This window comes from Rhincodon typus, chromosome 17 (genome assembly GCF_021869965.1).
Source record: "Rhincodon typus isolate 14 chromosome 17, sRhiTyp1.1, whole genome shotgun sequence".
Lineage (NCBI taxonomy): Eukaryota > Metazoa > Chordata > Chondrichthyes > Orectolobiformes > Rhincodontidae > Rhincodon > Rhincodon typus.
Genome location: NC_063348.1, coordinates 40,001,392 through 40,013,367, shown reverse-complemented (window position 1 = coordinate 40,013,367; position 11,976 = coordinate 40,001,392). Strand labels below are relative to the sequence as shown.

At 41.4% G+C, this 11,976-nt stretch overlaps 1 protein-coding gene across 1 annotated transcript in view; it reads left to right on the top strand.

The window, feature by feature from the left end:
- Window positions 1–11,976, top strand: part of LOC109927834 (doublecortin domain-containing protein 1-like) — a 395,969-nt gene that overhangs the window by 181,307 nt on the left and 202,686 nt on the right. The window contains exon 16 of the mRNA XM_048607351.1: window positions 2,526–2,660. Within this exon, the coding sequence (XP_048463308.1) occupies window positions 2,526–2,660 (135 nt within the window). The remainder of the gene's footprint in view (window positions 1–2,525; window positions 2,661–11,976) is intronic.

Genomic DNA, 11,976 nt, shown 5'->3' with positions numbered 1-11,976 from the left:
CCAGCATCTGCAGTTCCTACTATCTCTAATACTAAACGACTTGTTCACTATCCTATATACCTGCGACTCCACTTTCAAGGAACTGTGAACTTGCATTCCAAGGTCTCTTTGTTCAGACTTTTCTGTATTATACTGTTTTATTACTGAGAAGTAGGCAGACTGGTATCCTGCTTTCAGACCTCCAGCTCTCCTCATAACTGGAAATGCTGGAGATAAAACTCACTGTTCTTTGTCTGATAAAATTCCTTTTCTCTACCCAGTCATTCTGATTGATCAGGAATCATGGATATGGCTTTTGCCTGAGCTGTATATTTTGTATCCATTGCACATTTCCTGTAGAGTATGTGATCATCTGTGAAATTTGATGGCGGTGTGGGGGGATTGAGAGGTGGAACTGCGGGAGGAAGAGAGGAGTAGAATAATCAGTTATACTCAAATCAGTGTTCGACAGATTCAGGAGACAGTGAGATGCTTCAGGAATTCTCAAAATTTGCTCAATGCAGAAGAAATATTGTATTTGCCAATATTCCAGACATTCTTGGAAATAAAGTAAGACTTGTATCCATACAATGCTTTTCATGATGACCTGATGTCTAAATGTACTTTACAGCTCATGAAGTGCTTTTTGAGTGTAGTCACTGTTGTAATCAGCAGTTAATTTGCATACTTCAAGATTCCACAAACCTTAATGTAGTGATGAGCAGATAATCTGTTTGTGTGATTTTGGTGGAGGCAGGACATGGGGTGGTAACTCCTCTGTTTTTCTCTGAAATAGGATCCATGGGATCCATTATATCCACTCTAGCAGGTGGTTGTAACCTTGCATTAACACGTCCCTAGTTAGCAGAGCTCTGACTGTGCTGGTCTTCCTCAGTACTGCACTGATGTGTCAACATTGATTTTTGTGGTCAAGTCCTGGAGTGGGATAGGAACCTGGAAGTTTATAACTCAACCTCGAGTGCTAACAATGAGCCACAGCTGACAACAATAAATTTAGAAGCCAAGAAATTCCTGGAATGAAAGAACATTTCTAAATTCACTGAATGAAGTCCAAATTTATCTCAAAAGGTTATCATGTTTTACTGATAGCATTGTTACTTTGACATTATAAAAAAAAACCTTCATGACAAGTAGGTCAGAACTTCCATCATGAGGTGGAAGTGGGTTGGAAGTATGGATGATGTGAACTCTCACAATTGACCGATGTGTTGGTCTGCAGGCACATTCTTGCCTCTGGCCTATTTTCAAAGAAGCAGCTTCTGGTGGGTAGCGGTACCTATTTGATTGTGCTAACGGTTCATGAATTGAAGAACCAACTGAGGCTACCCTTCACATGCTGCTTGGATTTTCCAGATATTTGACCCCTCCCGAGTGATGGTTGGTGCCAGTAGATGGTTTAGGTGGAATGGTGGAGGCCTCCTGTCAATAGGTCTTGGGTGTCGGTGGGATGAGGGTAGAAAGGATGATCCTGGGAATATGGTTAGAGGCATATCCACCGTGCCTCTGTTGGTTGCACTGTTGTAATTGAGTCAGAACGTTTTTGTTTCAAACCCCTTTCAGGACTTGATCACAAGAATGGAGGCTGAAATTCTTGTGGAGTACCAAGGGAGTATTGCATTGTCAGAAGTATTTTCCATGAATGTTAAATCATCACTTTACCTATGTTTTCTAGGTGATTAGAAAAGATTCTCTGACATTAGTTCAGGGGATCCCCCTCTACTATGTTGGCCTGGCAGCTGTGTCTATAATAGATATTTTCTAATCAATTTGTTCAGAGATATTATGAGACACCTCTGGAGCAGGTAGGACTTGACCATAGGCCTTCTATATATTTAGCATCGTTTAAGTCTTCAGAGAGTGCTTTTACAGTTTCTTACCTACAGCAGCAGCACTCGCCTCTCCCAGTGGAGTTGCGGCTGAAAAGAGTTTCAGCCATTCCCAGTAGCCCTCTTGGCTGTGGACCCCATCCTCCATCCTTAATTTGATGGGCCTCCTGAAGGATCTCAACTTGTACTCTTGGCCGACACTCTAAAAAGAAATTTTTTAGACAACAGACTTAAGATTATGTTAAATTGAAAGGTATCCTGTCCTCTTAAAATGAGATTTAAAATCCCTTGTGTTATTTGAGTTTGCCTGTGTCTTGGCCAAAATCACTGAAGAAGGTTAGGCTAAGGCTAACCCCAATACTTGTCCTATTCATTTTACTGTTGCTCATGGGATCTTGATGTGTGTAGATTAGCTTCGTATTTCCCTATATTTCAACAGTAACTCTGCTGTATGGCCTTGGAATGTTTCTGAGGTCTTGAGGTGGTGAAAGATACTTAATCCCTTTTAAACATTTTTTAAGATAGAAAACCTGATTACAGTGTTAGATGAAAACTTTGCGATTCCGTTTCATTGTGTTTGGTCAGTTGAAGATGTCCAATGATAGTGTTCTCTTCTTTTTTTGGCAATGTGTGATGTCATATTTGTATTAAAAAGTGATATTCCCTTGAATCTCTTTAGCTTTTTTTTTCTTTCTGTAGGCTCACCCTGAAATGGTTCTAACTTACATTGGGGAACTGAAGCTAAGTGTGGATGTGATCCAGCAACGACAACAGGCACACTTTGAGTCTTGTTCTTTAAATGACCAGGGGAGGACCAGCAATTTGGAAGAAGAGGTCAGCAATAGGAAAAAAAACAAAACCTGAAATTGTGTAAAGTAATTATAAGCAATCGAGTCCAGTTAATATTCACTGTATATTCAACATAATTTCTTTTATAAATTTTTAAAATGGCTGCTTGACAGTACAAAACTCAAAACACTGGCAGAAGGAGATAAGAAGTTGAAACTTTTCATCTTGCTCTCATAAGAACTAGTAACACAAGAAACAGACTTGAATAAAGGAATGCCATTTTATACAGCATGGAAAGAGGGTGCTGATTGGGTCATCATTGGCATGGTGAGACATCCAAAATTCCCTAGATTCCGAAAAAGTCACCAGATTGCAATGTAAAATACCAGAAATGTAACAACACAGTTCAAGAAAGGAGACTGAAAGCAAAAAGTGGTAAGCTAGTTAGCTTAGCATCTGTCATTGAAAACATGCTAAAATCCATTATTAAAAGATAGCAGTGGGACCGTTAGACAATCATAACATTATCAGACAGAGTCTACATGGTTTTGTGAAAGGAAAATCTTGTTTGTCAAATTTATTAGAATTAGTGCATGTGTATTGAATTTGACTTGACCTCATGGTGAGGGTGAGATATTAGCATGAAGTTGTTAACTAGCAGTAAAAAGTAAAGTGACTAAATGGGTCATTTTCAGCTTGGCAAACTGTAACTTGATGGGTGGCATAGGGATCAGTACTAGGGTATGAACTATTTATACTCTATATGACTTGAGCATTTTATTGTTGTTATGATAATTATGGATTACTTTAAACTGGATTTGCCATCTTGATGCTGAGGATGTGATCAGATCTTATCCTCAATTCCATAGCAAATATTACAGCTAATACATTACATTGTAATGGGGCATACAAATATTTTAAGTGACCTGATGGCATTCCTTTATGTGTTAGCTTTACACAGACATGTACCTGTTTATTTTCAATGGATTAACAAAGATTGTGAACATCTGAACACCATGGTACAGTGTTAAGCAGTTGTGCAGTGTGGTGTCATGTATCGGTCATCTCTTGCTCGGAAACCCGAGCATCTTTTTTTCTAAAATGCAACGCACTGCACTGTAAGTATATTGCTTAAAGTCGTAGTTCTGAGATTGAATTGCCAATATCATTGTGCCACCACTCTCATAATGGCAGCCACCCTTCTTATTTAGTAGTTTGACCAATTGTGTCGATGGGTCAGCTTTTTGGCCAGACTGCCCCATTTAACAGCAGGTGTTCAGTCACATTCAAATGGACCATTAACTTGGTTAATGAAGTGGCCAGAAATGCATTAAGTTTCTAAAAACATCATGAGTAATATGAATGGATGTTGTTTCAATGAAGTTTTTTGTCTTCAACTAATTCAGATAGAAAGGTTTTGACTTTTTTTATATAACCTGTCTGGTGTAAACACAGCAAGAGATGTCAATTTGTTTAGTCAGACTCCAAATTCATGCCTGATAAATTATGTTGTCAGAGCTTGATGGAGACTGGGTTTACAATGATCGTGAAACCTTTTAAATTACATAACTTTATAAGGATTTTTTAAAAAAAAGAGTAACAAATAATCTGCATTGTTCATGGTCAATTAACACTTTGAAGAGTGCAGTAACATTTGTCTAACAAATCATGACTGTTTTTCTAACTTGGATCAAAAGGCGCCACATTTTGCATTATAAAGATGGCTAAGAAATAATCTTTGAAATGATAACCTTATTTTGTTTCTTTAATTCATTGATAAGCTTAGGTAGAGGGCAACTGCCTCTACTACCAGCTTGCCAGGGTTGATGAGAATTAGTTATATGAAATAAAAGCAGCAGTTGGTGGTGGCATCAAATTTGTCTTTTATCAGTCAAACAGAGTTAAGCAGGTTCTTTATTTTAAGCAACAGGGTATGACTGAATAAGAATAGGAAATGGTGTTTTAATCTTAACAGACAGGATATGAGCAAGAATGTGTAGGAATGATGTATTTAAATATTGCAAATCTTGTTTTGAGATTATTTATTAATATGGTTAAGTAATTATTGTTGTGATACTAAACACAAAAACAGAAATTCCTGGAAAACCTCAGCAGGTCTGGCAGCATCTGTGGAGAGGAATCAGAATTAACATTACAAGTCCAGTGACCCTCCTTCAGAATAGATTTGTTTCAGATTTCCACATCCAAAGTTCTTTCGGGTTTGTTTATATGTACTATGGACACATTGGTGTAACTATCAGCTATAACAACCAGAGTTTTTGAGGGTTTTATGAAGCACGTAAAAAAGCTAGGAGGGGATTACTTGGACCATCTTTTTAAAAAAAAACATCATGGGATGTGGGCATTACTGGCATGGCCAGCATTCATTTCCCATCCTTAATAATAAGAAGGCCATTTAGAGTCAACCACTTTGCTCTGTGAGCAAGGAAGCATGGTAAATTACTTTCCTTAAATTACATTAATGAGCAAGATAAGTTTTATTACAACAATTGACAATGGTTACATAGTTGAAACTAGACCAGCCTTTTTCTCCCAGATTTTTGTTGAATTCTAATTTGACCGTCTGCCATGGGGGTTGAACCCATATCCCCAGAGTGTTTGCATAGTGTTCTGGGTTATTAGTGCAGGGACATTATCACATCAACACCACCTTCCATTGTATCAATGTGAACATTTACAATATATTGCACAACAATCTCTCACTGAGTTGGCCAAATAGTGCCAAAAATAAGAACTATGTTCTGGGGTTAGACTAAAACCTCACAGACGTCACCATATTGGACAATTGTAGATGGCAGATTGAAAAGGATATTCTCCTTGTTAGTCTCTGGATATTATCCCACATTTTGCTAACCAGGGGCCAGTGCCTAATGTGTGGAATCATCAAGTGTGCCAGGTGTATCTCTCTTTAACATGTATATGCCATTTGCAGTTGTTGAGAAGAATTTGACTTCACATTTTCGGCTGCTTGTGAATTCTCAGTGAAGTCAATTTGTAGAAGGCAAGTTTTTAAGACGAGTTTGCACATGGTTGCTATTTTGGAGCTGTGGCCTGTGCTTTTAAGATTAGGCAGTGTGCCCCCTTTCTGAAAGTAATCAATTATTAGGTGTATCACTGAGCCTTTCATCCAGATTTCTTACCAAAGAAGGAAAAGGTGGGTTACTCATTGAATGAGCCAATGGAGGATTGTTGTGAATGGGGTGCATGGAGAGAATCATTTTTCAGACAGTGAGAACTCAAGTCTATTGAACTCAGTCTGAATAAAATAAAATAACATGAGAGAGACCTGTTGAAAAATGCATCTGTGCTCAGCTACCCAGTGATGGGATGCACGCTTAATGTTGCTGGAAATCAATTAATTTCGAGACCTCCAACTGATGTGTAAGTTGCATTGTGTTTTCCCAATTTGCTTCCTCCACTTATAAAAATAGTTCAGAGAATGATCGATCAAATACAAACAAAGCAGCCTGAGAATTTGCATTCAGTTTTGAAAATTTAAAATGTGAAAAGCTGGTGTTAAAGTTACCAGGAAGCTGTCAGATTATCCTATATGTTCAATCATTTCAGTAAGGAAATCTGCTGTCCTTACCCTGTGCGGCAGATATATGATAACAGTTTATGACAATGCAGTTTATTCTTAACTGCCTTCTAGAGTGACCTCGTAAGACAATCCATTCAAGAAGAAGGCCCACCAACAGACTCTCAGGATAACTAATGACATGTTAACAAATGAGATAGTAAGAACTGCCGATGCTGGAGTCAGAGATAACACAGTGTGGAGCTGGAGGAACACAGCAGGCCAGGCAGCATCAGAGGAGCAGGAAAGTTGGCGTTTCAGGTCGGGACCCATTTTTCTGAAGAAGGGTCCTCCTGCTTTTCTGATGCTGCTTGGCCTGCTGTGTTCCTCCAGCTCCAAAGTGTTATCACGTGTTAACATATACTGACCTTACTAGTGACCCCTACACCCAAGAAATAATTTTTTTTTTACAAAAAAGTCACTGCTCACTTCCCTATCTGTTGGTAAACCTCATTTGAAAGAACCAAATTAAGTCCATGATTCCCACTACCTAAGCCAAAAACACTGGTGCAAGGAACAACATCAACTACAAGTTCCCTTCTAAGTCATACATTATTCTGATTGGGAATACATTGCTGTTCCTTCACTGCCACTGAGTTAAAATCCAGGAATTTCCTGCTTTACAATCGGGTGTACCTACATCACCCGGACAACTGCAATTTAGGAAGTTGGCTCACTTCCATCTTCTCAAGGACAGCCTTGGCATTGAGGATGCTGTTCATTGTATTGTGCGGCACGACTACCATGTTAAATGGAATAGATTCAGAAATGATCCAGCAGCTCAAAACTTGGCATCCATGAGGTGCAGTGGGCTGTTGACAGAAACAAAACTGTACTCAACCATAATCTGCAACCTCATGGTTTAGCATATCGCTTACTCAACCTTTACTGTAAAGCCAAAGGATCACTTTGGTTTAATGAGTGCAGGAAAACATTGCAGGAGATACCTAACAAATACCAGATATACCTAAAGATGTGCTAACATTTGAAGCAACAATGAAGGACTACTTTCATGCCATACAGTGAGAGGAGTAGGTGATACAACGCAAGTAGTCAAACAACTAGTTGATTGTATCAAAGCTCTGTGATCCTTCCACATTCAGTCATGAATCATGGTGGGCAATAAGCAATTGACTAGAAGAGAAGACTTCTTAAATATCCCATCCTCAATAATAGGGAAGCCTAACACACGAGGGCAAATGTCAAAGCTCAAGCATTTACAACCATCTTCAGCCAGATGTGGCAGGTGGATGATCTATCTCACCCTCTTCCAGAGGTCCCAACTTCACCGATGCCAGTCATTAGTCAATTTGATTTAGTTCACATGATCTCAAGAATCAACTGAAAGCACAAGATACAGCAAAAGCTTTGGGTTCTAACAACATCTCTGAGCAATGCTGAAGGCATCTGCTGTGCCCTTAGCTATACTGTTCCAGCTACAGTGCAGGCATTAACCTCCCAACCCATGTAGAAAATGGGTCAGGTATATCCTGTCTACAAAAAGAGCAGGACAAATCTGGTCCAGCCAACAATAACCCAACCATGCCTCAATCATCAGCAAAGTGATAACAGGGGTCATCATTAATGCTATCAAGAGGCACTTACTCAGCAATAATCTGCTCACTAATGCACAGCTTGTGTTCTGCCAGGACCACTTGCCTCCTGACTTCATATATAGGCAAAAGAGCCAAACTTGTGTAATGAGGTCATACTGACTACCTTGGGATCAACACAGTATTTGATTAAGTGGGGCATCAAGGAACACTAGAAAAATGTAAGCCAGTGTGAATTGAGGTGGGATTGAGTATTATCTAACACAAAGGAAGATGATTGTGTTTGTTTGAAGTTGGTCACCTCAGGCCCAGTATATTTCTGCAGGAATGCCTCAGGGTAGTGTTCTAGCTTTCACCTTCAGCTTAAGGTCGGAGGTAGGGACATGTGCTGCTGATTGTGCAAAGTTCAGCACCATTTGCGACTACTTGGGTACTGAAGCAGTCCTTGTCCCTACATAGCAAGACCTGGACAGCATTCCAAGCTTGAGTGGATGTGGCAATTAACATTTGTGCCATTGCAAGTGTCAGGCAAAGACTATCTCCTATAAGTCAGAATTTAACCATCTCCCTTTGACATTAAGCAGCGTGACTTGACTGAATTGATGCCCACTCCCCGCCATCAACATCCTGGCTGTTTCCATTGATTAATAACTTAACCAGACCAGCCACATATATAGTGCCTAGAAACCAGGTAAAAACCTGGGAGTCATGCTGCAGGTAACTCTTGATTCAAACTTGTCCACCTTGTACAAGGCATGCATCAGGAATGTGATGGAATACTATCCAAGATAACAAGGTGTAGACTGGATGAACACAGCAGGCCAAGCAGCATCAGAGGAGCAGGAAAGCTGACGTTTTGGGCCTAGACCCTTCTTCAGAAATGGCTTTGAATCCCACTATGGTAGAATGTTCGTCGATGATTGCACAATGTTCAACACCATTCGCGACTCCTCAGACACTGAAGCAGTCCATGTTCAAATGCAACAAGATCTGTACAATATCCAGCCTTGGGCTGACAAGTGGCAAGTAACACTTGCGCCACACAAATGTCAGGCTATGACCATCACCAATAAAAGATAATGTAACCACCACCCCTTGGCATTTTGTTATCTCAGATCCTCCAGCATCTGCAGTTCCTACTATCTCTGGAATACTATCCACTTGGCCTTGATGAGTACATCTCCAACAGCACTCAGGAAATGTGGCATCATTCAGGATTATTCCACCTATTTGATAAGCACCTCATTTACCATTTTAAATATCCTCTTCCTGCACAATGGAGGCAAACAATTTAAAATAAAAGATTTATTACAACAATTGCCAAGTGTCCATCAACAGCATCTTCCAAACCTGGGATCTTGCGAAGAAGAGCAGCACATGCACAAGAGATACCATTACTTGAAAGTTGCCCTCCAAGCTACACAATCCTTACTTTCAACTATTATTGTTGTTTCTCCATTGTTGTTGAAAAAAAATTTGGAATTGCCTTCCTAACAACACAATGAGTGTATTTACAGCACATGGACTGCAGCAGTTCAAGAAGGCATCTCATCACTATCTCAAGGGCAATGAAGGATGAGCAACAAATGCCAGTGAATTGCCAGTGATGTTCTTGACCCATGAAATAATTCAATTATCTTGCAGCTCATTGCAAACTCCAAAGTAAGCATTTTATAAGAATGTTGTACTGCAATTATTCATGAGATTACATTGTAAATAATGGGCTGAATCTCATGGTGTTTTGGCTAAGTGTCAGTTTTGTTGAGTATCATGGAAGGCTTTTCTTCCTAAGACCCAGTGAGATCTCTTGCTTCATCTTATCAAACTCCCCTCATTAAATGCCCACCCTGCTTCCATGGTGCACCCCTAGCTTGCTTCTAGACTCATTCTACCACTCACCGTACCCAGAACAACTTGTTACTGCTGGGATATCCCAGAATGTGTCACCATCCCTGGTGGTGGCTCTATCTTTAAAAAGGCTGTTGTGTGATGGGAAAAGCACTGTTAGCTTGGAGATGTCCTGCACGTTTCGTGATATTTGCCTTGGATGTGGCAGGTTGGTGAGCTGCTTTGGTGGGAGGAACCCCCAGAGGTCCTGCTGGATAGGGAGGTGCAGAGCTGATGCCTCCTTCCCCCAGGACCAGCAGTGGAGGCCACAATACTGGACCATGCCAGCCCAGTCTGAGGTTATCACCTGGGTAGGTGCAGACTCAGCCGTCTGAAGAAATGCCCAGCAATGTAGGTAGAAGGTCAATAACTTTCTCCATTCCACCAGTATCTTGTCTCTAGTACCTTTCACTCCCTCTATCTCTGATATTGTACCCACCTCCCACCAAGGCTAATGCTCTACCACTCTATTTATTGCCTGGAATCACAACCCTTATCACAACTAAGCTTGTATGCCCACTGTGCTGCCTACTCACTCGCTCAGGACACCGCCCCACATGCACCAAAAACAGCTGTGCCACCCACTTCCATCTCCATTAAGATTCTGCCTTTCTCTAATTGCAGAAGCCCAGTAGCCCCCAACAGGATAGAAAAACAGGTGATGGGCTGCCTGACATTCCACTCTTTACCCCTTACACCCCTAGTGACTGACTGACTATGTCCAAATGTCTGAACTGATATTGGAGACTGCCCTTGACTTTTTATGCTGGGACACCCTGACCAATGGCTATCCCCCTTGACTGAGGCCTGCTGACAACCATGACCAGCCTTCTGCCGGGCTAAGTGAGTCCAAGTGAACAGCGCGAAGATGCAGCGTAATTCAGTCCACAAGCAGGGTATGTGTCCCTGAGTGCAAAGGCTCCTTTGCTGCAGTATTGCAATGATAGTTTCTGTTGTGCCCTGAGGTGCAGAAGTGTAAGTGGATTGGATATGTGCCATGAGGACTCTTAGAGACTAGTACATGTTGGATGCCAATGATCGTGGATGTGGAGTGCATGTAGCTGGTACCCCTGGAGTGTGCCCTGGGATGTTTGTGCCTGCTGTCCTTTGGAACAAACGGTGAGCTGAAGTTGCCAGGTGCTGTCAAGAATTCTAGACCTATTCTGCCTAAACTTGCCTATTCTGCTCAGGTATTAGGATAGGAAGCTGTATATTAATGAGGGAAGACGTTCAGTTGTTAACAAGCAATGATGCCCATTATTAGACAAATCACCACTGCCTGGCAAGAATCTCCCTTGACATCTGGAATTTGGTTCAAATATGCAGCAAGTTTCTCCCAGATATGTCAGGGGTAGGCAATGGCCTAGTGGTATTATGGCTAGACTATTAATCCAGAAACTCAGCTAATGTTCAGGGGACCCGGGTTAGAATCCCACTATGGCAGAATGTGCAATCATCGACGAACAATGTTCAGCACCATTCGCGACTCCACAGATACTGAAGCAGTCCATGTTCAAATGCAACAAGATCTGTACAATATCCAGCCTTGGGCTGACAAGTGGCAAGTAACATTCGTGCCACACAAATGTCAGGCTATGACCATCACCAATTAAAGATAATCTAACCACCACCCCTTGGCATTCAATGGTGTTACCATTATTGAATCCCCCACTATCAACATCCCGGGGGTTATCATTGACCAGAAACTCAGCTGGACTCACCACATAAACACAGTGGCTACAAGAGCAGGTCAGAGGCTAGGAATACTGCGGCAAGTAACTCACCTCCTGACTCCTCAAATTCTGTCTACCATCTACAAGGCACAAGTCAGGAGTGTGATGGAATACTCCCCACTTGCCTGGATGAGTGCAGCCCCAACAACACTTAAGAAGCTTGACAGCATCCAGGGCAAAACAACCCGCTTAGTTGGCACTACATCCACAAGCATCCACTCCCTCCATCACTGATGCTAAGTAGCAGCAGTGTGTACTATCTACAAGATGCAGTGCAGAAATGTACCAAAGATCCTCAAATACAACCTTCCAAACTCGCAACCACTTCCACCTGGATGGACAAGGGCAGCAGATTTTTGGGAACACCACCACCTTCAAGTTCCCCTCCAATCCAGTCACCATCTTGACTTGGAAACATATCGGCATTCTTTCACTGTTGCTGGGTCAAATTCCTGGAATTCCCTCCCTAATGGCATTGAGGGTCAACCCACAGTAGGTGGACTGCAACAGTTCAAGAAAGCAGCTCACTACTATCTTCTCTAGGGCAACTAGGGACAGGCAATAAATGCAGGCCCAGCCAGCAACATCCA